The sequence below is a fragment of the Melozone crissalis genome, unplaced genomic scaffold (assembly GCF_028551555.1).
Source record: "Melozone crissalis strain CALT ecotype California unplaced genomic scaffold, PUWL_Pcris_2 ptg000020l_1, whole genome shotgun sequence".
Taxonomy (NCBI): Eukaryota; Metazoa; Chordata; class Aves; order Passeriformes; family Passerellidae; genus Melozone; species Melozone crissalis.
In genome coordinates, this window is record NW_026535798.1 from 999,172 (window position 1) to 1,026,402 (window position 27,231).

At 45.1% G+C, this 27,231-nt stretch overlaps 1 protein-coding gene across 1 annotated transcript in view; it reads right to left on the reverse strand.

Annotated features, from left to right (window-relative positions):
• Positions 1 to 1,886: 1,886 nt before the first annotated feature.
• The window catches only part of LOC128937661 (mastermind-like protein 3), a 28,916-nt gene continuing 3,571 nt past the window's right edge, over positions 1,887 to 27,231 (reverse strand). The window contains exons 2-9 of the mRNA XM_054277456.1: positions 20,628 to 22,100; positions 5,762 to 5,806; positions 5,597 to 5,629; positions 4,350 to 4,496; positions 3,889 to 3,943; positions 2,982 to 3,170; positions 2,780 to 2,857; positions 1,887 to 2,092 (exon numbers count right to left, since the gene is read on the reverse strand). Coding sequence (XP_054133431.1) covers positions 1,887 to 2,092; positions 2,780 to 2,857; positions 2,982 to 3,170; positions 3,889 to 3,943; positions 4,350 to 4,496; positions 5,597 to 5,629; positions 5,762 to 5,806; positions 20,628 to 22,100 — 2,226 coding nt within the window. The remainder of the gene's footprint in view (positions 2,093 to 2,779; positions 2,858 to 2,981; positions 3,171 to 3,888; positions 3,944 to 4,349; positions 4,497 to 5,596; positions 5,630 to 5,761; positions 5,807 to 20,627; positions 22,101 to 27,231) is intronic.

A 27,231-nucleotide genomic window follows, 5' to 3' on the forward strand; every position in this document is an offset into this window, starting at 1 on the left:
CCCTGCTCCAGGACCAAAATCCAGCTCCCAGCCCCTTCCATCCCTTCCATGTCCGTCCCAAAAGCGGGAAGGGGTCAAAGGAAGGGAATTCCCCCTTTTCCCCCCTCAGCCCGGTGCCGGGGGATGCTCCAGCCCCTTCCTGAAGGAAATCCGCGTTTTTCGGGAATATCCCAGGCTGGAAGAGCCAATTCCACGGGTTGGCAGCTCCCTCTCGTGGGGAGAAAAGGCAGGAAGAGCTGGGATGTGGCCCAGATGTGTGGCACAGCTGGAGCGGGATTTCTCAGAGGGGTCGGAAAATGGGAATTTTTTTCCAATGGGAATAAAGACACTTTATAGAACTTTTGAGACTTTAAACTTAGGGCTGTCTAATTAGACAGAGACTAAAAAGCCTAACCTAAATAATTCACTAGATAAAGAAGAGAACAAAGAAAAAAATTGCTTTTATGGAGTGTTTTAGTAAGACTAAAAACCTCTTACCCCAACTCAGTTTTTCTCTGAAAAAGCTTTGTTATTTTACCTTTTATTTAAACTTTTCTGTTTCCAATACTACCTCAGAAGCCATCCTGTTATTTTATGTCAACTTCTACCCTCAAAATTTTGCACCGCACCACGGCCTTGCTTAAATCCAAAGAAATCCACAAATCATTCCACTTATTAAGAATCCAGCTCGGTTTTATTGTCCATTTTTCCAAAAGTTAGTGTTATCCTCATCACAATTATAAAATATCCCTATTTTACAAAGATTTACAGCTCTGGGAGTGACCAAGTTGGAGCTGGGAATTCTCTTAAATAATCAAACCATGATTTTGGTTTTGGGGGTGGGGCTTGAAAAATTCCAATTTAAAAAAGAAAAGGGAAGGCTAAAAAGGGAATTTTTATCAGCTCCTTCAAACATCACAGGGAATTATAAAATTTATTCCTTTTTTTTTTTTGGCGGTGGGGGGAAAGGCTGCAGGGAGCAGATTTGAAACCCCATGGATGGAAACAGGATTAGAGGCCCTGATTCTGGTTCACATAAAGATCTCTTTACAGATTCTGGCAGCACAGAGGAACCCTAAAGTATATTTAAGTAAAATGTATGCTGCCAAAACTCTGTAAAAAAAAAAAAAAAAAACAGGTCCCAAAATTAACATTTTAGGGCCGTGTTTTCCCTGCGTCCACCCTCACCACAGGAACCAGGAAAGCGCGGCCGCTTCTCCTGGGAAAGCGCGGAAGCTTCTCTCCATGAACTAAAATTTATGCCCACTCTAAGATTTTTTTTATGCTGCCAGACCTCTGTAAAAGAAAATTAGGTCCCAAATTTGGGGTTATTCCCAAAATTAACATTTTAGGGCTGTGTTTTCCCTCTGTCCACCCTCACGCCAGAACCGGGAATGCGAGGCCACTTCTCGCAGTGTTCTGGTCACTTTTGGAAGGGATTTTCATGAGGGAATTACTCAGAATGAGGGGCAGCACAGAGGAACCCTAAAGTATAGTTAAATAGAATTTATGCTGCCAGAACTGAGTAAAACAAATCAAGTCCCAAAATTAACAGTTTAAGACTGTGTTTTCTCTGCTGTCCACCCTCATACCAGAACCGGGAAAGTGCGGCAGCTTCTCCTTGTGGGATTGCAGTGTTGTGGTCACTTTGGGAAGGGATTTTCCTTAGGAAATTGCTCAGAACGGAGCAACCCTAAAGCGTATTTAAATAAAATTTATACCCACTCTAAGATTTTTTTATGCTGCCAGAACTGTGTAAAAGAAAATCAGGTCCCAAAATTAACAATTTAAGGCTGCGTTTTCCCCCGCCTCCACCCTCACACCAGAAGCGGGAAAGCGCGGAAACTTCTCCCTGTGGGAGTGCAGTGTTGTGGTCACTTTGGGAAGGGATTTTCACGGGGAATCGCTCAGAACGAGGGGCCCTTGACGCTGCCCGGCTCCGGGAGGCGGGCGGCCGCGTAGGCCGAGGCTGCCAGGCAGGCGGCGGGCTCGCAGAAGCCGGGCAGGCCCGCGGGCCCCGGCAGCCCCGGCCGGCCCGCCTCGCCCGGGGAGCCCGGCAGGCCCCGCTCGCCCGCCTTGCCGTCCACAGCGTGGCCGGGGATGCCCGGGAGACCTGGAAAGGCAACGGGGTGGGATGGGTGGGGTGCTGAGAATCAAGCTGAGAGATGGGTTTTATCTGAGAAATAGGGGTTTTCCCCTCAGAAATAGGAGTTTTTCCCTCAGAAATAATAGGGATTTTCCTCTGAGAAATAATAGGGATTTTTTTTCCCTCAGAATCATGGATTTCCCCTCAGAAATAATAGGGATTTTTTTTTTCCTGAGAAATAATAGGGATTTTTCCCTCAGAAATAGGGTTTTTCCCTCAGATATAGGGATTTTCCCCTGAAAAATAGAGATTTTTCTCCTCAGAAATAATAGGGATTTTTCTCAGAAATAGGGATGAATTGAGGTTTTGTGGGATGAGCTTGTGCAGGTTTTATGGGATGAACTTGGGCCCATTTTGTGGGAGGATCCCAGGCAGGTTTTATGGAATAAACTTGAGCAGATTTACAGGATGAGCCTAGGCAGTTTTTGTGGGATGAACCTGTGTAAATTTTGTGGGATAAACCTGAGAAGGTTTTGCGGGATGAACCTGGGCAATTTTTGTGGAATAAACCTGAGCGGATTTACAGGATGAGCCTGGGCTGGTTTTGTGGGATGAACCTGTGCAGGTTTTGTGGGATGGATCAGAAGGTCCCCGGCCACCGCTGGGCTCATCACCCCAAGGTGACAAAGGCCACCTGGGGACACCTGGTCTCACCTGGGATCCCTGGAGGACCTGGCATTCCCGGGTGGCCACGGCCAACCTCTCCCCGCTCGCCCTTCTCTCCTCTCTTCCCTGTGGGTACAAAAAGGAGGGAAGGACTCCATGGCAACCCTGGATGGGTGATCAGGGATGGGGACAAACATGGCAGTGCCACCCCAGGAGGGTTTGCACCTGGCACCATGTCACCACCACCCACCTTTGGGTCCGACATTGCCGATCTGCCCGGCAGCTCCCAGGATTCCGGGGACACCTCGGGGTCCCATGGGGCCGTGGGGTCCCTGATCACCGGGTGGCCCTGGGGGGCCGGGGGGACCGAGAGGTCCCATGGCCCCAACCCCACCCAGGGCAGCTCTCTTGGCGCTCACGGCCACCTCTGCCAGCTGCTCTGTGGGGCAGAGAGGGGCCGGGATGGGATCCACGGGGTGGGATCCATGGGGTGGGAACCATGAGATCCACAGGATGGGATCCATGGGAAGGGATCCATGGGGTGGGATCCATGGGGTGGGAACCATGGGATTCATGGGGTGGGATTCATGGAATCCATGGGATGGGATTCATGGGATGGGATCCACAGGATGGGAACCATGGGGTAGGATCCACAGGATCCATGGGATGGGATCCACTGGGTGGGATCCATGGAGTGGGAACCATGGGATGGGATCCATAGGAAGAGATCCATGGGATGGGATCCATGGGGTGGGATCCATGGGATGGGAACCATGGAATCCATGGCATGGGATCCATAGGATGAGATCCATGGGGAGGGGATTCCACCGGATCCATGGGGTGGTGTCCCTGGGATGGGATCCATAGGAAGAGATCCATGGGACAGGACCCATGGGATTCATGGGATCCATGGGATGGGATCCATAGGGTGAGATCCATGGGGAGGGGATTCCACAGGATCCATGGGGTGGGATCCATGGGATGGGATCCATAGGAAGAGATCCATGGGATGGGAACAATGGGATCCATAGGGTGGGATCTATAGGAAGAGATCCACATGGGATCCACGGGATGGGATCCACTGGATCCATGAGGTGGGATCCATGGGAAGAGATCCATGGGATCCGTGGGATCTGGTGGCCCCGCTCCGCCCTCACCTTGCAGCATCTTCAGCACCACGTCCACGATGTGCTGGTCCCCAGCGTCCCGGCCCTGCCAGGAAGGGAATTTCACTCCTTTTGTCCCCTCCCAGAGCCCTTCCCAGCCCAAATCCCAATCTCCATCCCCTCCCTGCATCCCAGGTCACCTTCCCACCCTGCTCTTCCCTGTTCTGTCCCAGGGCAAGTGCTCAGCTTGCTCTGTGCTCATGGCATTAGAGTCCAAAATGAGGATTTTAGGGAAAAATCCCAACCCTTTAAATCCCTGCTGCTGGCTGGTTTATACAGGGACAGTTTTTGGATGCCATACACAGTGGGAAAGGCAGAATTCCTCCCCAGGAAAGCAGGATCCCAGCTCCTGAGTGGAACAGCAGCGTGTTCCCCGAGGAGCTGGGTGGGAAGCAGAGGCAATTCCTGCCGAGCAGGGAGGATGAGGAGGTTTGTAGGATCGGGGTACTCACGGCTGTGCCCCTCGGGCCCGGCATTCCCGCCACTCCGCGCTCCCCCACCAGCCCCCGCGGGCCGGGCGGGCCGGGATAGCCCCGAATTCCCGGCGCTCCTGCATCCCCCGAGGGGCCGGGAAAGCTGAGCTCTCCCTGGATGCCTTGCTGAGGAGGGATGGAGAGAGAGGGGCATGAGGGGCTCAGGCTGTGCTGAGCATGGGGGCTGCACCCCGAGAGCCCAAAATGTCCCAAAAAACATGGGCAGGGCTGGGTCCCAAACCGGGCTGGGGGTGAACCCAGGCTGGATCCCAAAAACTGGGGCTGGATCCCAAAAATTGGGTCTGGGGCTGAACCCAGGGCTGAATCTCAAAAACTGGGGCTGGATCCCAAATGGGGCTGGAGCTGAATCCAGGGCTGAATCACAAAAATTGGGGCTGGGGCTGAATCCAGCATTGGATCCCAAAAACGGGCTGGATCCCAAAAATTGGGGCTGGATCCCAAAAATGTGGGCTGGATCCCAAATGGGGCTGGAGCTGAATCCAGGGCTGAATCACAAAAATTGGGGCTGGGGCTGAATCCAGCATTGGATCCCAAAAACGGGCTGGATCCCAAAATTGGGGCTGGATCCCAAAAATGTGGGCTGGATCCCAAATGGGGCTGGAGCTGAATCCAGGGCTGGATCCCAAAAACGGGCTGGATCCCAAAAACTGGGGCTGGATCCCAAATGGGCTGGAGCTGAATCCAGGGTTGGATCCCAAAAATTTGGGCTAGGGCTGAACCTAGGGCTGGATCTCAAAAATTGGGGCTGGGGCTGAATCCAGCATTGGATCCCAAAAATTGGGGCTGGATCCCAAAAATTGGGGCTGGATCCCAAAAATTGGGGCTGGATTCCATATGGGGCTGGAGCTGAATCAAGGCCTGGATCCCAGAAATTGGGGCTGGGGCTGAATCCAGGGTTGGATCCCAAAAATTGGGGCTGAACTTGAATCAAGGGCTGGATCCCAAAATGGGGCTGAGACTGAATCCAGCACTGGATCCCAAAACAGGGCTGAGCCTGAACCTGGTGCTGAGCCCAGAACCGAGCCTGAATCCAGGGTTTAACCCCAAGGAGGAGCTGAGCCTGAATCCAGGGCTGATCATGATCACTGGGCCCCATTTCCAGGGAAAATATTCCCCCAGCACCTCAGCAGGGAAGATCCAGCTCAGGATCCCACAAATCCACCCAAGTTTTGGGGTGTCCTCGGTCCCAAATCCCCATCACTCACCTGTCCCTTGGGTCCTGGCTCTCCTGACTCCCCCTGGGGACAGAGGACCCAGGAAAGGCAATGAGGACACAGCAGGGATTTAGGGTTGGGATTTAAAGCCAGGCAGGATCCCCCAGCTTAGCAAGGGATCCCCCAGCATTCCAAGAATCTTCTGGAAGCACTCACCTTCTCTCCCTCGAGCGCTGCCAGGCCGTGGACACGTGGATCTCCCTAAAGGAAAGGCAAGGAGAGACGGGAACATTCCCAAAGGAAACGTTCCCAAAGGGGGAATTCATGGAGAAAGTGTTCGGAGCCAGTGTTAAAGCCAGCTCTGTTAACCCCAGCTCTGTTAATCCCAGCTCTGTCAATCCCAGCTCTGTTAATCCCAGCTCTGTCAATCCCAATTGTCAATCCCAGCTCTGTCAATCCCAGCTCTGTTAATCCCAGCTCTGTCAATCCCAGCCCTGTCAATCCCAGCTCTGTTAATCCCAGCTCTGTTAATCCCAGTTCTGTTAATCCCAGCTCTGTCAATCCCAGCTCTGTCAATCCCAGCCCTGTTAATCCCAGCTCTGTCAATCCCAGCTCTGTTAATCCCAGCTCTGTTAATCCCAGCTCTGTCAATCCCAGCTCTGTCAATCCCAGCTCTGTTAATCCCAGCTCTGTCAATCCCAGCTCTGTTAAACCAGCTCTGTTAATCCCAGCTCTGTCAATCCCAGCTCTTAATCCCAGCTCTGTTAATCCCGGCTCTGTTAATCCCAGCTCTGTTGATCCCAGCTCTGTCAATCCCAGCTCTGTTAATCCCAGCTCTGTTAATCCCAGCTCTGTCAATCCCAACTGTCAATCCCAGCTCTGTTAATCCCAGCTCTGTTAATCCCAGCTCTGTTAATCCCAGCTCTGTCAATCCCAGCTCTGTCAATCCCAGCTCTGTTAATCCCAGCTCTGTCAATCCCAGCTCTGTTAATCCCAGCTCTGTTAATCCCAGCTCTGTCAATCCCAGCTCTGTTAATCCCAGCCCTGTTAATCCCAGCTCTGTCAATCCCAGCTCTGTTAATCCCAGCTCTGTCAATCCCAGCTCTGTCAATCCCAGTTCTGTTAATCCCAGCTGTGTTAATCCCAGCTCTGTCAATCCCAGCTCTGTTAATCCCAGCTCTGTTAAACCAGCTCTGTTAATCCCAGCTCTGTCAATCCCAGCTCTGTTAATCCCAGCTCTGTTAATCCCAGTTCTCCAAATCCCAGCTCTGTTAATCCCAGCTCTGTTAATCCCAGCCCTGTTAATCCCAGCCCTGTCAATCCCAGCTCTGTCAATCCCAGCTCTGTTAACCCAGCTCTGTCAATCCCAGCTCTGTTAATCCCAGCTCTGTCAATCCCAGCTCTGTCAATCCCAGATCTGTTAATCCCAGCTTTATAAATCCCAGCTCTGTTAAGCCCAGCTCTGCCAATCCCAAAGGAAATGGTGAAGTTTCTTATAGCATTTTTGTTACTCTCATGCAAGGGAGATGAAAAGACCATCACAGAACAGCCAACCCTGAACTTTTTAAAAATCAGGAATCAAATCCCCAAAATGATAGAATATCCTGAGTTGGAAGGGACACACAAGGATCATAGAGTCCAACTGCAGACCCTGCACAGGATATCCCAGGACTCACACCCTGTGCCTGGGAGCACACTCCATGGACTCTGTAGCAAATCATGTAACACACTGACTTTTAGCTATTTCAAGTGAATATAGGATTCATATGTGCATTTTTCCTCCAAAGAATGAAGTTGTGGAGGGCACAGCAAGACGCATTTTGTTCTGTGCTAGCAGTCTGTAAGTGGTGAGGAAAACCTTTGCTTTCTGATATTACAGAGAGAGGCATGAAAAGAGAGCAGGCTGCTGGTGCCTCCACACATGAGGTGCCCCTGAGTGAGTGCAGAGATCTATGCTCTGATTACAGACAGCACTGAAGGATGTCACAACTGCCAGAGAGCCCCACGCCTGCAGGCAAGCAGGGATTTCCCTCTGCCTCTAGGACTCATGTCTTCAAATGGATAGTCCAAACGGGAGTCCAAAAATGGGCAACACACTGAAACTTTCTTCCACAAAGGGGAAGGCATCTGTTCCGATGGCTTGACTGAGTCTGAACCACAGGTCACCTCCTGTGTGCAGTGCACAGGGAAGCCAGATTTCCCAGAGGATGCAGTTCCACATGGGTGATTGGCATATGTGGTGCTACTGACAGGCAGCCTGAAAATTTGGCATTTTTTCCACGTTTTAATTCCTCAAGCTTTAGCACTGTGGGATTCATACTTCAGAAGCCATGATTCTTGGCATATAATTTGCAGAGGGGCCCTGCACCTTTCCTTTCCTTCTCCCTTTCTCTTCTGGATTTTTATACAGGATTTTAATTCTTTTCCTTCCCTTCCCCTCCCACCCCCAGCTGCTTTAAGTTGATACAGGAGAAAGTAGAGGTCACAGGAAGAGTGAAGACACATAATCTAATTTTCATTTTGCCCATTAATCATGCATGATTCCAGCCAGCCATTTAACAAGGTGGAACTCTAAAGTGATCACTCTCCAGAGTGATGGGGGAAAATTCACTCTAATTCCCATTGCTGCTCCCCACTCCTGTTCGTGCTGCACAGAACCGCCTCTCCCTCTTACAGAGAAAAATGGATCTACATGTCCCAAAAAATGTATGCTGTCCTGGAAGCCTTCTCAAGAGCTTTTTACTATATTTAAAAGTGTCAAGCTGAAGCTGTTGGTGCTTCATTTGTGGGTGGCTGGATTTTGTGGAGGTGTGGCTCAAAGAAAATCAAATAGGAAGCTTTCTATTTTAGTACATTTTGCTATGGAGTGGTAACTATTGTTACACGTTATTCTAGCTCACAAATCAGAGAGCCTGGAAGCAGTTCTGTGTCTGCACCCCTTATATGCTCTCTGCTGTTTCTCAGACTCCCAGCTAGTCAGGATCAAACCTCCTAAAGTGAGACAATTCTGGAAATTACAGAGATGTGCATTAGGGATGTATCGGGCCCTGCACGTGCACAGGTGAGGCAGGAAAAGGAAAAGGCACCTCCTTTCCCTCCTTTCTCTGCTGGAGTTTGATGAGTACTGCAACATTTGCCATCTTGCAAGATGGGTGAACTCTGGACATCCCAGCTACTCCACAGTCAAGGAAGCTTCTGTATTTCACAAGGTTTCTGTGCCAGCTGTGAATGCCCCAGTCTCTTTCCACTCACTGTGATTTTGTCAGAGAAAGAGAGCTTATCCTGAACTTTGAGGTAAGAGGCCCAAGGACACTCCCTCGGAGGGGAAAAAATGGGTTTTCCATACCAAAGAGGTGATAAGCCTGGGAAGTGTTATCTCCCTCAGAGGCCACTCAAGGGCATCATTCAAGAGAAAGTGAGAATCAGCAGTACATTCCTTTGCCCTTTCAAGGTCTCAGAGAAACACTGGGATGTTTAAAGGAAGAGGAGTGCAAGTACACAGAAGCAGGATAAGATCTGAGTATGTCCAAGGCTGAGTTGCTGACAAGCCCTGTTTTGGGGGGACCCTGAGCAGTTCAGTCTGCAATGGAAAAGGCATTTGCCAAGACAGCATTGCCACTCTGGAGTCTTCTGCTCTACTCTAGTGACAAAGAGGTGCTCATTGGCTCTAGGAAAAACCTGTGTCCTGCAGCTGGCTGTCCATCTCTCTCCAAAAAACTGCAGCCCTGTGTCTAGGAGGTTTCTCTAATAAGATCAGTGACTCAAGTAAAGAGGCTGTGATTCCTAAGCCAAATTGTTAAGTCCCCAGAACTACAGGGATTTCCCAAAATGCCAATGCTATATCATCCCTGACAGGCTATGGAGAGGTGTCATGGGGACCAAAAGCCCCTTTAGGGCCACTCTGATAGAAAAAGGGCGACAAAGAGGTGAAATGGAAGATTTATTACATTTTGTTTCCCAGTTCTTAAGGGCTAACAGCTAATGCCTGTGAAAGCAGGAACATGGTAAGGGTAGCAGGGATTATATTTATCTGTCAGTGTTTCTAATCAAATGTACCAACTGTGGAAGACGTTTGGGCATTCTTGTCTAGTGAAACCAAAATGATAAAGATACAGAGAGAAATTTTAAAAGAAGAAATGAGACTTAGAGACTCAATCACATAACTGCACTCAGTTTCTGTGGGATTTGGGAGCATCGCTGCCTTTGTGAAAACTTCCCTTTGCATGTGAAGAACACAGCTGGGTGAACTGAAACACTGCACCTGCTGTCAAGAGGATGGAACAAGAACAGGCAGACCGGCTCGGTGCTCATGATTCTACTAACTCAAGTTTTAGTACTCCAAAATAGAATTACCATGAAGTTCAGGAGCAATTATGTGTAACAATTAAAAGAATTTTCATAATACCATTATTGAGCAAGCCCTCTGTATTACAAGCAACTTTATTAGCTGTTGAGCCAAGCCATATTTCACAAGCCAAAACCCTGATCAGGCCACATTTGCCAGGTGAGTATTATGTTGTGTTTCCTTTTCAGGGGCTTGATCTGAGAGCAGCAGCACAGAGCTGAAATTTTGTTTGCTTGGTTTGATTTTTCCTAAGTATGTTTTCAGTTTTTACTGAAATTGTACATTGCAAGCAACTCCTGGATACACAACCCCACCTCTCCTAAGAGACTTTTCTACTTTGGCAGGGACACTCAACAGCATGAAATAATCCCCTTCCATTTACAAAAGAAGCTCCCAGTCTCTGAGTTTTGAACTATTAGTGATCCATCACTTGCAACAAAACCCAACATGGATACTCTGCGAACAGCCTTGATTTAAAATATTTGCTATTGACTGTGTGCAGGAATGACTGACTGTGCTCTGGCTTCCAGGGACACCAGCAAAAACAAGAGGGGATTGTGTAAGTTTTTTGGTTTAAGTACTTAAATCAGTTTCCTCTTTTCCCCCATAACACATTATTCTAAGCAAGAGGATATAACTCTGCTTGCAGGAGGAAAACAAGAAGCAGATGATACAACAAAAAAGCAGAGACAGATATGCACAGAGGCCAATTAATTTTTTTTTTAATTTGAATGCAAAATGCAAAGAGAAATGACACTAAACACCTAAGCTTCCTTCTAAAGTAATGAATAAGCCCAAAAATCTTTCAGAAAGATTGTATTAAAAAAATCTGACGTGCCTTTTAATTAGATAAAGGAGTTCAACTTTGTAGTGACTGGAATACAGCTTAACATAACATAGATTTTGTACTTGGATCCAGATACTATGACAGAAAATATTTGATAGCAAATAGAAAAAAATACAACAGGTCCCCATTCCTGAACAATAATGATAGAAAATATGTGCATAGGATTTGAAGAACAACATCAACAAATTCTATAAATCCTTGCCTATTTTCTGCAACTGAGTCAGGACACTTTCCAAAATAAGCCTGAAAAAATTTTTTAACTTTTTAATCATGTGTTGCCTTTAGACATTTTAAATTTGTGTTTTTCTCTTATACCCAAATACCTCGTTTGAGGGAAAGCAAAAGTAAACATAAAAAAGAAATTGAATGAGCATGGTAAAAAGTCAGTGCTATAATCTTTTTTGTTGATACTGGGAACATTTTGCCACTTTAAAAATAAAGCCTAACTGAATGCTGCTAAGGCATCCAAAACTGCACCAAAAAATTATGGTCCTACCCTATTAATTTCTGTTTTCCAATGACTGCTGCTGATATAATGTATTGGAAGACATGACCTACTTCCTGTGTTTTCAGAGAATACAAATAAGGAAGATCTCATTGCTAAATATATTTTAAAACCAGAAGAAAGAGAGGGGAGTCACAAGAAGTAGGGCAGAGAGGTGGGCTTGAGGGAGACAGAGGTATTTTGCCAGAGAACACAGAACATTCCTGGTTTTCCCTACTGATCATGACTTTGTTTTTAACAGGGGCACAGCATTTATGTAAATGCCAAGCCTCTGGCAAATAAAACAATGGCATCATGTGTAGTCCCCTCCCTGGAAGAAGAAGAACATGTCTTTGCACAGTGCTTGGCCACCTGAAGCTGCTCCAAACTCTGCTGGCCAGGGGCTCAAGGGAGCCACGGCTGCACCCCAAGCCTTGGGATTCTCTTCTGTCATTAAAGGATATCAAACTTGTGTCAGCACAGGTGGCTCTTGAGCACACCTGAGGCTTGGTTTGCTGTAGGTTAGCTCCTGGGGTCCCCATGGGAAAAGGCTCCAAAACATCCCTTGGGTACCACTGCTGCTGCCTCTGCTCTGAAAGTCAGCACTTATTCCCCAGTTTAAAAGCCCCACAGCTCTGAAGCAGTGAATGAGCTGTTTCTGCAGTAAGAGACATGAACTTCTCAGAACTAATTATCAGAGGGAGTACACACCTTCTTCACCGATCCATCTAAACACTCGAGCTTTACTAAATGCACTCTGTTCCCTGGCCAAACTACGTGGGTCTGATTTTCCTGCACAGGATGAGGTAGGATCTTGCTGCTACCAAAGCTGAAAGCCCCAAATGCAACATGGCTAAGAACTGAATTGCCCTGTTTCCAGAGCTCCACATGCTAATTCTCTGCTAAGCCAAAGCATGGGGCTTTGATTTCCTAACCTCAGAATGTTATCTGGCTCTGGTGTAGGATTACCATTAGCTCTGTACATCTGTCCTTACAGTAGGGTCACTGTCACACCATATGTCACTTGAACAACCTTTATTTTTTCTAGATTTTTGTCTCTTTTAAATCAGTGTTCATCTGGAAGAGCCTGGATTCCCTTGGCTTTCAAAATCTGCTTTGCATTGCTAATGCATGAAGCTGTAGGCAAAGTTGCATTAGTGAGACAGAGAAAGGCACAGAGAGAGATACTAAAAGCCTGCCAAGACACAATGTTTTAAGGTTGCTCTTCTCTTTAATACTCACAAAACAAAACTCCAACCGCCCAAACAAAACATCAGAGCAGGTTTATTCCATTTCCATTTACCAAACTAATGACCACATTTTTTTTTCTAAAGTGCTTCTGCAGAAGTTCATTATCCAGTGAATATTCCTGACTTGCAGCAGTGTAACAAGAGAGAGTCTGACCTGGAAAGAGCAGGTCAGGCTCCACATGGAAGCCATCACAGGGTGGCAAGTCACAGCCTCAGTACATGCAAGGTATGCCAGTCTTTTGACACAGGAGGAAAAAACTCCTGCAAAATTCATGGACAATTAGTTCTCCCTCTCCCCTCTCTAGTTCTGTGGTAAGAGAAAGGATCATCAGCCTCTAGATTGTCAGTCTCTCAGAGGAACAACAAAAGGAAGGAATCAGGGGATCTGGAGGGAGAAATTAAAGGGGTCTTCCAAGAGCCAGCCTTGTGGAACATGATGAGGATTTTGTACTTCCAGAGGCCCTTTGATCCCAAAGGAACTCAAACACCTCTCTAAATGACATCCTGATCTCACATCAGTAAAAGGGAGCAAAGAAAACCATGTCCATGCAGGTGGCCATAGGATAGCTCCTGTGCTGGAAGGAGCACAGGAACACCTACAGGGCTTTAATAAACCTGGACCCAACCATGTACCACAGACCTGTGCAAGGCAGTGCAGGGGAAAAGGAGATTACCAGAACACAGGGAGAGCAGCAGGAAAGAGAAGAGCCATCCATAGCTTGCTTCAAAGGGGAAAGACATCAACTCAAACCACATCTATAAGAAGCAAATGGAAACACTCCTCAGCTACTCAGAAACAAAAGCAAGACCTGAAGAATTGAACTGAAGCTGGGAGGAAGATCCAGGGCACACTCCTGTTGTAGACAAAGACAACAGGGCTTTTCCTTCCAGCTTAAGAATGAGCAAGTCACAGCAGAGCTCAGACTCAAGATGAAGACACTGAACAGCCTGTCTCTCTCTGAAAACCACAAAGGTTCCCTGCCTCACTTCTATGCCTCATCGTTGACTGCTTTTCCAATGGAAAAGTTCACCATGGAGTGCAGACAAAAGAGCAGCATTAGCTACATCCTTCCCAGGGTACCCAGTGGATTAAAGGTGCTCTTGCAGCTCAGGCTCAAGCTGGTCAGATCAAAAGCTTCATTGGAGAGCTCATGCAAAGAGTTTTCAAACAAATTCAGCTACACTCAGATGCAAGGATACATCAAGTATAATCTGTTATTGTTCCACCAAGAGTAAATCCTCACCTAAGCCTCAATTGATAAAAATTAGTCTAAACTATTCATCCTCTTGTGCCCCTTGTATTTCCTATCTCCTTGCAGTCTGGGGCTTCCAGGTGTGACTGTGATCTTCCCCATGATGGGATGGTAAGATTCAAATGACAGAGGAAGAGACTACAGGTTGACCTCATTGTCAGATAAAATCCATTATGTGTGATTAAAACTTTACAAAATGCAGTCACATTAAAAATTACTATCATGAAGTGCACCATGATTTACTGACTAAATGAATGAGAAATTTATCTGAATAAAATAGTCTTAGCCCTCCTGCATTGACAATGCATGATAAATTGCTGATTGTGAGAAGATCATTGCTTGCTGTTGGATGACTTACACACATTGATTTTTCCTAACAACGCTAATTATCATAATAGTTTCTCCACATATATTACATAAAGTTTCCTCTCAGCAAGCAAAAATTATTTCAGGTCTTTGAGTCCCAAATTGCAAAGAATAAAGATGGAGAAAGGAAGGATTTACAAACTATCTCCTTGCCTTTTATTATGCAGATCAAAGGTCCAACCCACTGGATCTTACTTCATCTTGAAGAGATGGGAACAACATTCAAGAAAGCACAGGCATTGTGCAATGAAGCTGTGATCACAGTGGGTTGTTTTCTGCAAAGTTATGATCTAATTTTGTGAGGCCAAAAAAAGTCTTTGAGAAAGGAGAATGCAATTCCAAAGAACAAGGGGAAAAACCCCCACAATTTCTCCAATTTCATTAAGATGCACAGGGGCAAACAGTGCAGTCCTTATGTAAGTGCTCCCATTGACTAAGGTTGTGTAGGTGAGAAATCTCTCACTAAGTTGAAAAGGAAAAGCACAGTCTATTAATAGGAAATTAAAAGTGGTGGAATAGATAAGAAAAATGGAGGAGAGAGAAAGAGAGACCAGGTATTGTATTCTCAATTAACTGAAAATCAATCACACTGACACCCAGAGCTTCACCCACTGCAGACACACAAGCTTTTTGGTACATACAGTTTCCCCATTGTGTTCCTTTTACCTGGGGGATGTGAGCAGGTGCTTGGGGAACCACAGAAATTATTCTCCTTGATTCTGGACTAGCAACCCCCACGGAGTCAGATGGATAAAGTGAATGCATCTTCAGACTGACCACATACACTAAATTTTACAATACATCCATGTACACTGTGTAGTTTGTGATACACATAGTAATTATGCCAGAAATGTCTTAAAAGGCTTTAAATATTTCTGTTCTATGCACGTCTGTGAGAACAGTGAAGTTGTCTTCAAGTGATGGGACCAGTTTCACATGATATGGGGGGTTTGAAAGTTACTCTCCCAAAAAAATCACTTAAAATTGCTTTTCCATCTGCAAGGCTGCAAGGGTTTGTAACCCTAATTTACTGCATTCTCCTGCCATAGACAAATCCCCTAGGGTGTGCATGTCCTATGCCACTTAACAATAGAACATTCCTACCTGTTTTGTTTTGTTTCAGCCATCTGTGATAAGGGCACACTGCAAATAATCTCAATCCAGTGAAGCTGTTCCATAGTCTGGAACGCTGCAATTCTGGTTGAGATGGATTAGCAGTCAGACTGCAGATGTAGAGGCCAAATTCATCTCATGGATGGTGCTGCAACATTAGTGAGATTATAGCTGAGATTCCCCAGTTCTTCACCTGTCCCATGACTGGTTAAAAAACCATTTACTATGACAACAAATATTTCATACTATTTCCATCTGCCAGAGGTATACAGACCACAGAAAGCCATGGTGTCTGCAGTAATTTCCTGTGAGCTGTGACAACACCAGAAAAAGGTCCTGTGCTATTAAAGGGGTAAGGAGGGGAAGTAGAGAGATAAAAGCTGGATGAGGGGAAACAGGAGGTAAACTTCAGCAGGGAACTTAGACAGAGAGAAAGAAAAATGCCTTATGGAGTAGTGGGAGAGAGAAAAGAAGCAGACAAATAATATAGGACAGATTGAAACAAAAAAAACCAACAAAAACAAAAAATCCCCCCAACCTGCTGGATTCAGAGGGAAATAAATACACACTGGAAAAATAATTCCCTGGAAAGTGCATGCTGGGCAGTCTCAGGAATCTTGCTTTCTCTAGGCAATACTATGTACAAAAATGATTTTAAAAGTCAGATGCTTTTGAGGATGTTTACTCTTCAAGGAATGTCATGTCACAAAAGGAGGAGTCATCTCAGGACAGACCTTACACTCTCTCTAGGTAGACACTTTCAAATTTTTTTCTTTCTATTTTTCAAAGACACAGACTTTTCTCCAGTTTCTCCAAACAAAAGGCATTTCACATGTTTACCTGTTTCTCAAACCAGATTTTAACCAGAAGTGAGAGATCTGACAGAACAGATTCAACAGAAGGGTACTGGCATGAGCCAAAGACTAAGCCTCTGGAGTGAGTAATCAGCTTTAACATTGCCCAAGTGTGAAACAGAAGCGAAAAGGAGACAGAGGAAATGCAATTTTGTGACAATGCTGCTAAAGTTGGGCTTGCTTTCTCATGAGGTACTTGGTCCTCTCCGGGCAGCTCCTCTCTTACTGTCCAGGAAGAGCTGCTAACAAGCTCCCACCGGGTGTAAATGAGGACTAAGCCCCTGTCTGGGAGATGTGCTGCCACAGAATGGGTGGCTTTGTCCCAGTGTGTAAGATATGCTTGCAGGCTAAGGCACACAAAATGTTCCTCTCACACATGAAAAAGGGGCTGAGTGTGAGTGGGAGGACTCCAGAATGCAACAACAGAACAAAGAATACAGGGAGCAGCTGATCTGCTCCCCTCCTTATTAACAAGTTTGGCTGTGGCAGACAACACTGAGCTGGTGAGCATTAACATAGAGAGGGCAAGCTTCCCATTGCCCATGAGGAATGAAATCTTTGCTGAGAGAGCAGAAGCCACGTTCTTCAGCAAATTAGATGCATCAGCTGGGGTTTGGCAGAACCTCCTGAGCAAAGGACTCCAAATCTGCACTTAACCACTCACTTGGACAGTCTTTCAAGAGATCTTGAGTGTTCCTACTATGGACACTCACACGTTGCAACGTTAGGAAATCTTTCTGCAGGGAACACACATACCGATAACCTAATGCTTCTATGTGGCATAAGGCTTGACTATTTAGAAATGTTTTGGAAAGCATCAGAAATAGGACCCACAAAGATAAAATGAAAGACAAAATACGAAGTCAGAGATGTGAGGTACACCTTGGTGGTGATGTGGAACATCCTAGCCATGCCGGGAGTACAGACTGACCATCAGAGAGCACTCCTTCACACAGACACAGGTCAGGTGCATGCTGAGCTCAGAGCAGCTGGAATGGGCTATGAGATTGGAAAGCTAAAACTGATGATGCTAACTTGCGCTTTCAGGAAAAAAATGGCACAAAAAACCACCAGGAAAGGGTAGCACTCTATGTAAAAATATGCTGCTACTGGCTATAGACTTTTCAAAACCACAGTGCTTCACAACTGCAGTTGTAATGAATAAAACTGAAGGAGAGTTGATTGGCACACACTGAATCATTAAACTATTGGATCTTACTAAATAACAGGACAAACTGCTCTTTATGTAGCAACCTAGATCATGTAGGAAGGAAAAGAAGTAAAACAGAGGACATTTAATATACATTTTGTGCAGTCAGTAATACAAAATATCTGCTTCTAAAAATAACACAAAACATTTTCTTTACAGATGTGAATAATACACACTGTAAGTCTTCATGAAACTTGACAAGGAAAAAATCACACAACGCTGTATTTTTATAAATCTTAAACAAATGGAGAAGTTTCTATGAATCAAAGAGTTACCACTTCAACTGTGTTTTATAAAGTGGAAAAGACCAGTTATTCTGACACATTCTCTAGCCAAGCAATGGAACAACTGGTTTCAGCTCTCTACCAGCAGTAACTTGGAGGATTTAGCAGTATTCACTTTGGCATGCAAAACCAGACTGAGCAGATGATGCATCTTGATTGCATAAGATTAAAACAAAGGGCAGATAATTAAATATGAAATATGCTTGCAGGATGGTGTCATTTCTCTCCTTCATTCGCATCTCTACAATTTTAAACAAAATAACTAGTGGTTTCATTAGGAAACAATTGCAGCATTCTCACAGTCCCATGCAGGCAAATAGCTGCAGTCTAGTTTTACTGTTCTTACACCCACAGAGAATTCTGTTTTGTTTTGACCTCTCATTACTTTCCCTCACACACTTGGCTCCAAACATCAAATTTTGCCTCAGCCATTCAACAGTTATTCCTTTGGGCTGGTTTTTTTTCTTACCATTATGCATTCATATAGAACAGCTGGAACTAAGAAAAAGCACAGTTAATTATTTCTAAATTTCCCAAAGAAAACCTTTTTACTTTTCTTCAGTTTGAAATTACTTTTTGGTTTGAGGAAGAAGAGAAAAATTGCCTCACATAAAACCTTGCATAGATCTCAAAAACTTAATGGAACATTTTAGCTTAAAAAACAGTGTAATTTTTGAGAAGGAGGTGGGTTCAGGTTTTCTCCCTTTTATTTCTAAAATAATATAAAAAGTCTAAACAAAGCGATTGTTGTGTCTTGAGGGGGGAACTGATTTCTTTTATTATGACATGAGAACCACAAGAGAAGAGAATCTCTATCCCTCAAATACCAAGCAAATCTGTGCAAATCTACTTGCTGGGTTAGCCTATGAGCCCCAGCCAAGTAAGAATGGAAGAACCACCCAGAAAAAAACAAGACCAAAAACGGGCAACACCTGCCACATGCTCACAAACTAACAAATGGTTTTGGGGCAGATCAGGGGACATGGAGCAAGGTAGAGAGCAGGGAATTCTGAGTCTGACCAAGGGGAGAACAGTCAGGTATGAGGTAATATTGGTAGGAAAGAGTCTTGGTAAGGTAGACAAGTCAGGACCGACCATGAGGTTTTTTGGATATCGACGAGTCAGAATCTGCCTCTGGATTTAACACTCTGCTCCAGAAAAAAAATCCCATCAAAATTACCTTCAGGGCACCTCTGAAAAAATCCCTGACTCAAACAAACTATCCCTGACTATAACAAACTATGTATGGCTCTGCCCTAAGCTTCTTCTTTATAAGTCACAGAAATGACTTAATATCTGGACTTGTTTATGAAAGAATATCTAATTCTATCCAAATATCCAGTTTTTCCTACACTTATAAGAAAAAAGGAACTGAATGAGATTAGATAAATGAAACCTTGGCTATCCATTCATATTGTGGAATTGCAGAGAGATATTAACATGAATTTCTCAACTTATGAAATGGAGGAGATGGCATTAACTCTTCCACACAGGCAGGTCATCCTCTCAGCTCTTTGATGGGTCTTTGAGTTCAGCAGATTTAACAAAAGCAAAGGCAAGAAACAATAAAGCATTGGCAGCATGACCAAGCATCCTCCGCCTCTTAGTTACAAAATGACAAACCTGTAGCTACAATTACAGTCTAAGTCATTATTGCAATATTTCTCTAGATAAGCCTTTTCCAAAAGAAGAGGCTTTAGATCACCTATGTCTAATAAAATAGGCAAGCAGAATTAATATAAAAATATGAACCTTTGAGCTGTCACCATACATCCTGAACCAAAACCACGAGGCAGATGAACATTTCTTTTTGTTTTGCAGTTAACTTTAAATAATATGTGATGTGGTCTGACCTGGTAAAGCTCCTACTTCTCCTTATTGGTTGATCCCCAAACTCCATAAGCTGAAGGAATAACAAAATTTGCTGTATTTCTACATGCATTACAGTGTGAGTCACAGCTAAACCATGCTCAGAATGAAGTATTCCCTGTAGGTGGTGTGTAAACAGCTAATTTGGTGAAAAGATGTTATGCTAAAATGATCAACCATCAATTCTATGAGTGTATTGTACACTATTGGTGTATATCAGATTTCTTGACCTGTTTTGGTGGCACATAACTTCTGCAAAGACATCACTTTGAGAATTGATTATTAACTTTAATCCATTTTAAAACTCTCAATACAACATTTAGAAAATTTGTTCTTGAACCTTTCCATGGGCAGATCTTTACAGGGGCTGCACAGCTAGGAACACCCTGCTGACCGAGGAGGTGATAGGGCATTGATATAAGCAATATTCCAACTGGTTATTAACTCATTACAAAGTATTCCCCACGCCTGGCAACTGCTGCACCAGAGCTTAGCATGGAATACACGAGACAGTGATGCCAGGGCTCTGAAGCCAACATGGCTTTAGCCTCTTGCTGAAAGACAAAATACTTGGGGTTGCTAACGACTACTTGAAAGTCCCAGAATAAACCATCTCATCATCATGGCCCAAGCACCACTAAAAGCATTCTGTTGTTCTTACTTTTTCCAGTTAAAACCAAAAGCACTCAGAACCCAAAATATTTTTCCTTTGCTCCCAGAGCCAAAATGCCAAAAATGCTGTTTAGAGGTAGCTTGATCTCTACCCCAAGAAGAAGGGACCAGCTGCTCCATCTTTTTTTCACAATGCTCGCTACACTGTGGTGAACTAAGCCATGCAGTGGTTTGGGATCCACAACCACCAAGTCTTGCATTACAAAAAAAAGGAAATAAACCCTCCAAGGAAGAATGACTTCTAACTCAAAATTTCCCAGAGTGGCCCCAAGCACTCATCAGAAGAGACACAGGGAGAGAGCACTGAATTAACAACTGAAGCATAGTGCAACATAATTTCAGTTCTTAAAATAATCAGGCTGCAATACCACATGAAAAATCCAAGAAGCATCTGCAATGACATTCCATATTTTCCAGGAGAAAGAGGAGACAAATGGAGGAGACTGCACAAAGAGGTGTCAGACTCTGTATTAGCAACACAAGAGGCCCACTGTACAAAGCCCTTGTATCAGCCTCTGGTTGTGCACTCACTTACCTGACCAAGGGCAGGGAGTGCTGCATATCCCACGGGCTGATTTATCATTCCTTTCTGCTTCATGATGAGCATGCGTTTCTGCTCCTCGCTCAGGTGTGCCACGTGGGCTGGCACCTGGGCCTGCTGGGCCTGCTGCTGCTGCTGGATGTAGGGCACCATGGTGTTCTTCCCGGGGTTTGCCATTGCCGGGGCCATCATCTGACCCAGCTCAGTGCTGAAATGGGTCAGAGGTTTGGTGTTGCCATAAGAAAGCAGATTGGGCTGCTTGCCCAAGGAGTTTGTGACCAAATTATTTGGCTGCTGACTGATCATGTTCATATGATTTTGAGGGAGGTAGTTATTGATTGTGGTCTTCTGGGGGTTGTTTGCCATAGGAGGCACTACAGGGTTTTGGTTGTTAAAGGCTTGAGAATACATCATTGGGCTATTTGGTTTGTCTGCACTGAAGGGTGCTCCGTAGGGACTGGATGGAGGCCCCCCTGGTGACCAGCTTGAGGGCTGATTTGGGTGCTGCTGCTTCTGCTGCATGAGCTTGGCCCTTTGCTGCTGCTGGGCTGCCATCTGCTTGAGCTGCTCGGCTGGGGACAGGTCAGCGCTGGGGCCAGGCCCTGAGCCCGCCACGGCCGAGGCCGCGCTCATCAGGAAGCCATTCCCGGAGCGCCCCTGCGTTTGTCCGGGAGTGTGGGCCTGGCCGGGGGTCTGAGGGGACTGCACCACACAATTTGCTGGAGAGCCAGCAGGGACTGGGGCCAGCGGCGCGCTGGATGCTGAGGCAACGCTGGAGCCTGAGGAGATGTTGGAAAATGGAGGACCGGAAGAAGATGGTCTGACCTGGGGAGATCCCAATGGGACATGAGTGAATGGAGAATGGGATGGATCACTTTTCACGCTCGCGCTCTCCTGAGTCTCTGTGGCAGGCCTGGGATATTCAGGCTCCTTCTTCTCTTCAAAGTCTTCATTGAACAAATCCTGTATATCATCTTCTGGGACGGTGTTCGCCAGCTCGTCTATGAGCTCCTGCCACTCCTGATCATTTAGGTTAATGTCTGAGAAGAGCTTGTTCTGATTGGAAAGAGATGTTTCAGAAGTGTCTATGCAGTTGGAGTCATCCAGGGGCTCTTGCTTTAGCTCCTTGTTGTGCAGGATGTTAAAACCATCATCCAGCTCGCTGCAGCCGTTAACAGGGAGCTTTATCTCAGAAAGCCCACCGTTTTCACCCAAGTCTTCCAGACTACTCCTGTGAGTTCCACTGTTCTGCAGGAGCACAGGAGCTTTCATGTCAAGCTGGTGAAGAGGAGAAACAGCAGGCAAAGGCAGATTAATGGGCAAGCTGTTGATTGCCTCAATGCCTGGCCCATCCTTGCGTGTCCGCTTGCTGGTTGGAGAAAAGCCCCCATCGCAAACTCCATTCTGCTGCTCTCCATTGAGAGGTGAACGTGCGCCTTCCAACTTCCTTTTGACTGTCTCTTGAAGCTTAAAGAAAACAAGAGGAAAGGAAAAAATTAACCATTTGCAGACGCAAAAGAAGTGCTCATGGGCACTGTGACAAGAGGCTCCTCATCAAGCCAGTGACAATAAGTTTCAAAACTGGTTAGGAGGTTTCTCTGATTTCATTCTTATGCCTCGATCACTTTGAAAACACAGTCTAAAAACCCCCCAACAACCAAACACTTCCCACTGTCCCAAACCAAACCTTCCTTTGACTAGGAAAGCAGAACTGTAAAATATGTCTGTGCTTTCCAAGCTGAATCTGTGCTAGCTTCCAAGAAATTTAGGGAGCAAGTTGACTAATTTGACATTTTAGTGCCTAATACAGGGATAAGATTTAAACAGTGTGCCTAACACAGTGAGGAGTCTTAAAATGGAATTTTAAAAAAGAGAAAAAAGGAATCACTAAAACTTACTAGTCACTCCAAATTTTTTTGTTGTTGTTGGAAGTTTCTAGAAGCTTCTTAAAAAAGTAACTGCAATATAATTGATTGACTACTTATATTGAAATGTGTTGTTGACAAAAAAAAAATTGCATAGTTTCATTTGCTTAGCCCTATGTTCTTGGCTAACACATTGAGAATCACTTTTAAGGGAGAAAAAAAAAATCCACCCTAGAAAACAGAAGGTGCTTTGCATAACTTTAACTCAATCAAATAATGAAAAAAAAAAAAGGAATCAACTATGTGACTATGTGCTAAGGGCTAACATAAAACATAAATAGCTAACAGAAATAATGGCCAGGCAAGTCTACAGAAAAGCAAATAAATTGGAATATAGGAATTTTATAAAAAAATAGTGTATTAACATCAGTTTTGAATCTGGTTGTAGAAGCATAGCAAAGAACTGCAGCAAGCAGCAGTCCTCCCCACTCACACCCAAGCAGAGTCCTTTACTTATGTACCAGGCTAAAAAAGCGTCTCTCTTCACTAAGGCAAAAAACAATAGTGGGGAGGGGAGGAAGCAAAGAGGTCACAGCTCCAGCAAACGCCTTCAGGACACACTTGCATCCTTGATACTAGAACAATAGAAGACAAAATACTGAAAGATTTTATCAGTTTTTAAAGTATTCTTACTGGTAGGAAAGTCCCAGATATGCAACTCCCACCCCTTCCCTAACCTAGAGGTCCTCAACCTTCTTTCTTCTCATAATCCAGATCTCATTTATTTCTCCCCTCCCAGAGGGCTGGTCCCCCTTTCATCCCATGCATAAGATGGGCAAGCAAACCCGTATCTTGCCCGGGTTCTGGGAAGGCTGTGCCCTTCTCTTGCCCCTCTTTCATCACACAGTGCAGAGGGATGTGGCCAGCACAGGCATTGCTGCAGCCACAGCTCAGCGTGCATGGGACACCAAGCTACTGTGAGGCTGCTCTTTTGCAGAGAGCCAGGCAGAAAGACAGTGCCATGAGCCTAAGCAGACCATCAACTCCTTGATTTTCACTGGAGCAGATCAGCTTTTTAATGTGGGAAGTCACTGTTGGCATAAGTGGCCAAGACTTTACTGCCTGTTCCACCCTGCACAAAGCCAGTGTGTGCCAAGCCTCCTGCAGGCAGAAATTCCTCCCCTTTGTGCTTCTGTGGTGCCACACAGACCAGCTGCCCTGTAACCACAGCCTCTGCCCCATGGCTGGGCTCCCCTCTCCAGTGTCTGGTCTCAAAACCCTGAATTTGGAGAGGTGTGGATGCTCATCTTGGAGATGAGAAGGTTCTGGGCAGACCTTTATAGCACCTTCCAGCACCCAGAGGGCCTACAAGAGAGCTGGAGAAGGACTTCTACAAGTGACAGGACAAGTTTGAAATGGATTCAAACTGACAGAAGGTGGGTTTAGGTTAGATATTAGTAAGAAATTCTTCCCGGTGAGGATGGTGAGGTGTTGGCACAGGTTGGTCAGTTGATGTAATGGGTTAAAATAGCATATTTATGTAAATGTAAAAATAGTATACTTAAATACTGCCCTTAATGGGCCCCTCCCACAATTTACAGCTGAAATCACCCATTTCAGCTCCTAAGCCATCACACTGCAAAGTCCCTATTGCCACAGCAGAAAAACTGCATTCCCCCAACAGCAAGTGACTCAAGAGTGAGCCCAATGGGAATGCTCAGGCAAAACCAGGATTTGAAGAAATGTTCAAAATGTGTCATGGCCCTTTACCCCAACTTCATATTGATCAGTGCTGGGATAAAGTAAGAACAGGACATGGTGGCAGGCTTCTCATCATGAAGTAAAGTTCTATAAGGAAAATATGGGGGAAAAAATTCCCTAATGACAAGGCAGGGACCAGTGAGAGTGATTATCTCCTGAGGAATACAAGTGAACTGACTCCATACATTTTGCAAGTTTGAATGAATACTCTACAAAAATATTGGTGAGAGTGATATGCTTTAACATGGTTTCACACTTCCAGGTTTTAAAACATTTACCATTTTATCCTGAATCTATCACCTTATTTGTATATGAATATACAAATTCAAAAGAATTTTCCAAAAAAATCAAAACTATCTAGTGGAAAATAACCAAATAACCAGCCCTAAAAATATCAGTTCCTAAAGTTTCATCATGTGCTGGAACTTGTATGTCCCCCTGTACAAATAGACAGTGACTTTAGCCCAGTATATAAATATTCATAATCATGTTATTATGCATTACAACAAAAAGCAGCTTGACATGAAAACTATTTTCTATGAAATATGAAACATACAGAAGTCGTGCTTTTTTGTAAAAAGAAATTAAATTAAATCTATTCTAATTTTGTTTATCCACATCGTTCTCCTTCAGAAGCTTTTGGATTTGGGGGGGCTAACAGGCACTAATATTTTTGTCTTCTTTGTTTGCTCATTGAAAAACTGTAGGTAGACAAAGACTTAATGTGAAAGGTTTGTTAGAAGGCAACATGCTGGGGAAGCCTCTTGATTCCAGCATTTTGGGGGAGTTGGGAGCCATGACAATAAATGTATCTCCTTTTTTTTGAGGTACAATGCAGAAATACTCTTATCAAATGATTTTAATGAAATATTTCCTTTTCATATCTTGATTTAATTCCCAATCACCATATGAACTCTTGAATGGTTTGGATATCCTACACTGAGCATATACTGGCAAACAGTTTACCACAATCAGGATTCCAGAGTGTCTTAGACTAAAACCCCAGCACTTCCCCTTCCCTCTATAAACACAATCCCTGAAGTAAAATAGTACCTTTTAAAGTACCCTCTCTCTCCTTCTCAGTACAAGCACACAGTTTGTGCATGTTTTATGGCATGCATTGTGAAGATATTAGCAGGAGCTGAGAGATTTAGGTCTCGGAACAGAAGATTGTTGACACATAGAATAAAAACAAAAGGAAAATATCAAAATCAAAGGAAAATATTGAAATAAAACAACCCCCTTTCAGCTTCACAAACTTTTAGCTTTATTCACACAAAATACTTGGCTGATGAATCTTCATTTCACTGCTGTTTTCTACCCCAAAGCACAAGAGGGGGAAGCAGGACTATCAGTTCTTTATAAGCCTTTGAAAAAACTCTAGTCGCAGACTGAGAAAAGGTCAGATTTTGGCAGGTTGACTTTTTAAATGGCTCTCGGTTGGAGGAGAGGCAGGGGCACAGAAACACAAACACACACCGAGCTGAAGGGTTGGGATGCAGCCCATCCTGAAACCCTGGCCAGCGCTGCTCGGACAGGCCGTGGCAGAGCCAGCAGATGCACGGCAGTGTGGGGAGGCTGTGGCAGGGCTTTCATCAGTGAGGAGAGGCTGCTGCGCTTCATCTCCCCAGCAGCAATCCATCTCTCAAAAGGAACGAGACAGAGGTGCAGTTGTTATAGCAACAGCCGGGCCCATCCTCCACCAGGAGCTGCCTTGGTGGGCGGCTGCTCCAGCCCCAGCGCACGGCAGGGACTGAGGCTGTGGCACCAGAACATCCTTTCATTGCTCCTCAAAGAACAGCACAAAAACCAGGGCGAGGCGGGGAGCCGAGAGGATAAATTCTCTCTATGCCCTGTTCACAGGGTCTGACACAGGTCCACTGCTCCTCTGAGCCCCCAGAGCAGGAGGCTGATGTCACTTTGTCACGTGTTTTTGTGTACCAGCTGCATGCAGCCACTGACTTTCCTCTGCCTAGGGCAGCTCCAGCAGCTTCAATACAAGACAAAGGCAGCAATTCTGAGAGGTTTGGTGCACTTGGCTTCCCAGCTCTGCTGGAATGTGCCCTGCTCTGGAGTTATCTTTGGGCTTTGGCTAGTTTCTCTGCTTTCCCACCAGGAGCAAAGTCCATCTCACTCAGAGGATATGCATGGTTACAAAAAACAGGGCTTATTATCTTCTCCACATGCTCTTCTGAGACTCTTTCTGTTAAAAATTGATCATTTCAGTTCTTCATGTTGAATCAGTCTGGCCCACCAGTCACCATGACCTTCAGTTCCTTTCCATGAAATGAATTTAAGTCTTGGGTCTTCCTCTAGGGTTTCTACTCTCCCTCCCAACAGTGTGACCATGTTCACAGGGGTCTTAGGATGAGGGAAGAGATGAGGATCTGACTCCATGTTTCAGAAGGCTGATTTATTATTTTATTATATATATTACATTAAAACTATACTTAAAGAATAGAAGAAAGGATTTCATCAGAAGGCTGGCTAAGAATAGAATAGGAAAGAATGATAGCAAAGGTTTGTGACTCGGCTCTCTGTCCAAGCCAGCTGACTGTGACTGGCCATTAATTACAAACATCCAACATGGGCCAATCACAGATGCACCTGTTGCATTCCATAGCAGCAGATAATGATTGTTTACATTTTGTTCCTGAGGCCTCTTGGCTTCTCAGGAGGAAAAATCCTAAGGAAAGAAATTTTCATAAAAGAGGTCTGCAACACACCAGTGTGTCTGTTCCTGAGTTTTCCCCCTCTTTCTTCTCCCTTCTTCTCCTAGAGCTTCTATAGAAAGATCTTGGTACTTCTTACCTCCAACAGGGAGTAGTTACCATGAGCTCTGCCAAACACCCCCCCCAATTCAGCAGTCTCCAGCCTGTACCCTAAAGACTGAGCAAAGTTTCCTACTTAACTTCTTGTGCTGTGCTTAAATCCTATCAACAATTCAGGAAGTGTCCCAGGGGTGGCTATGA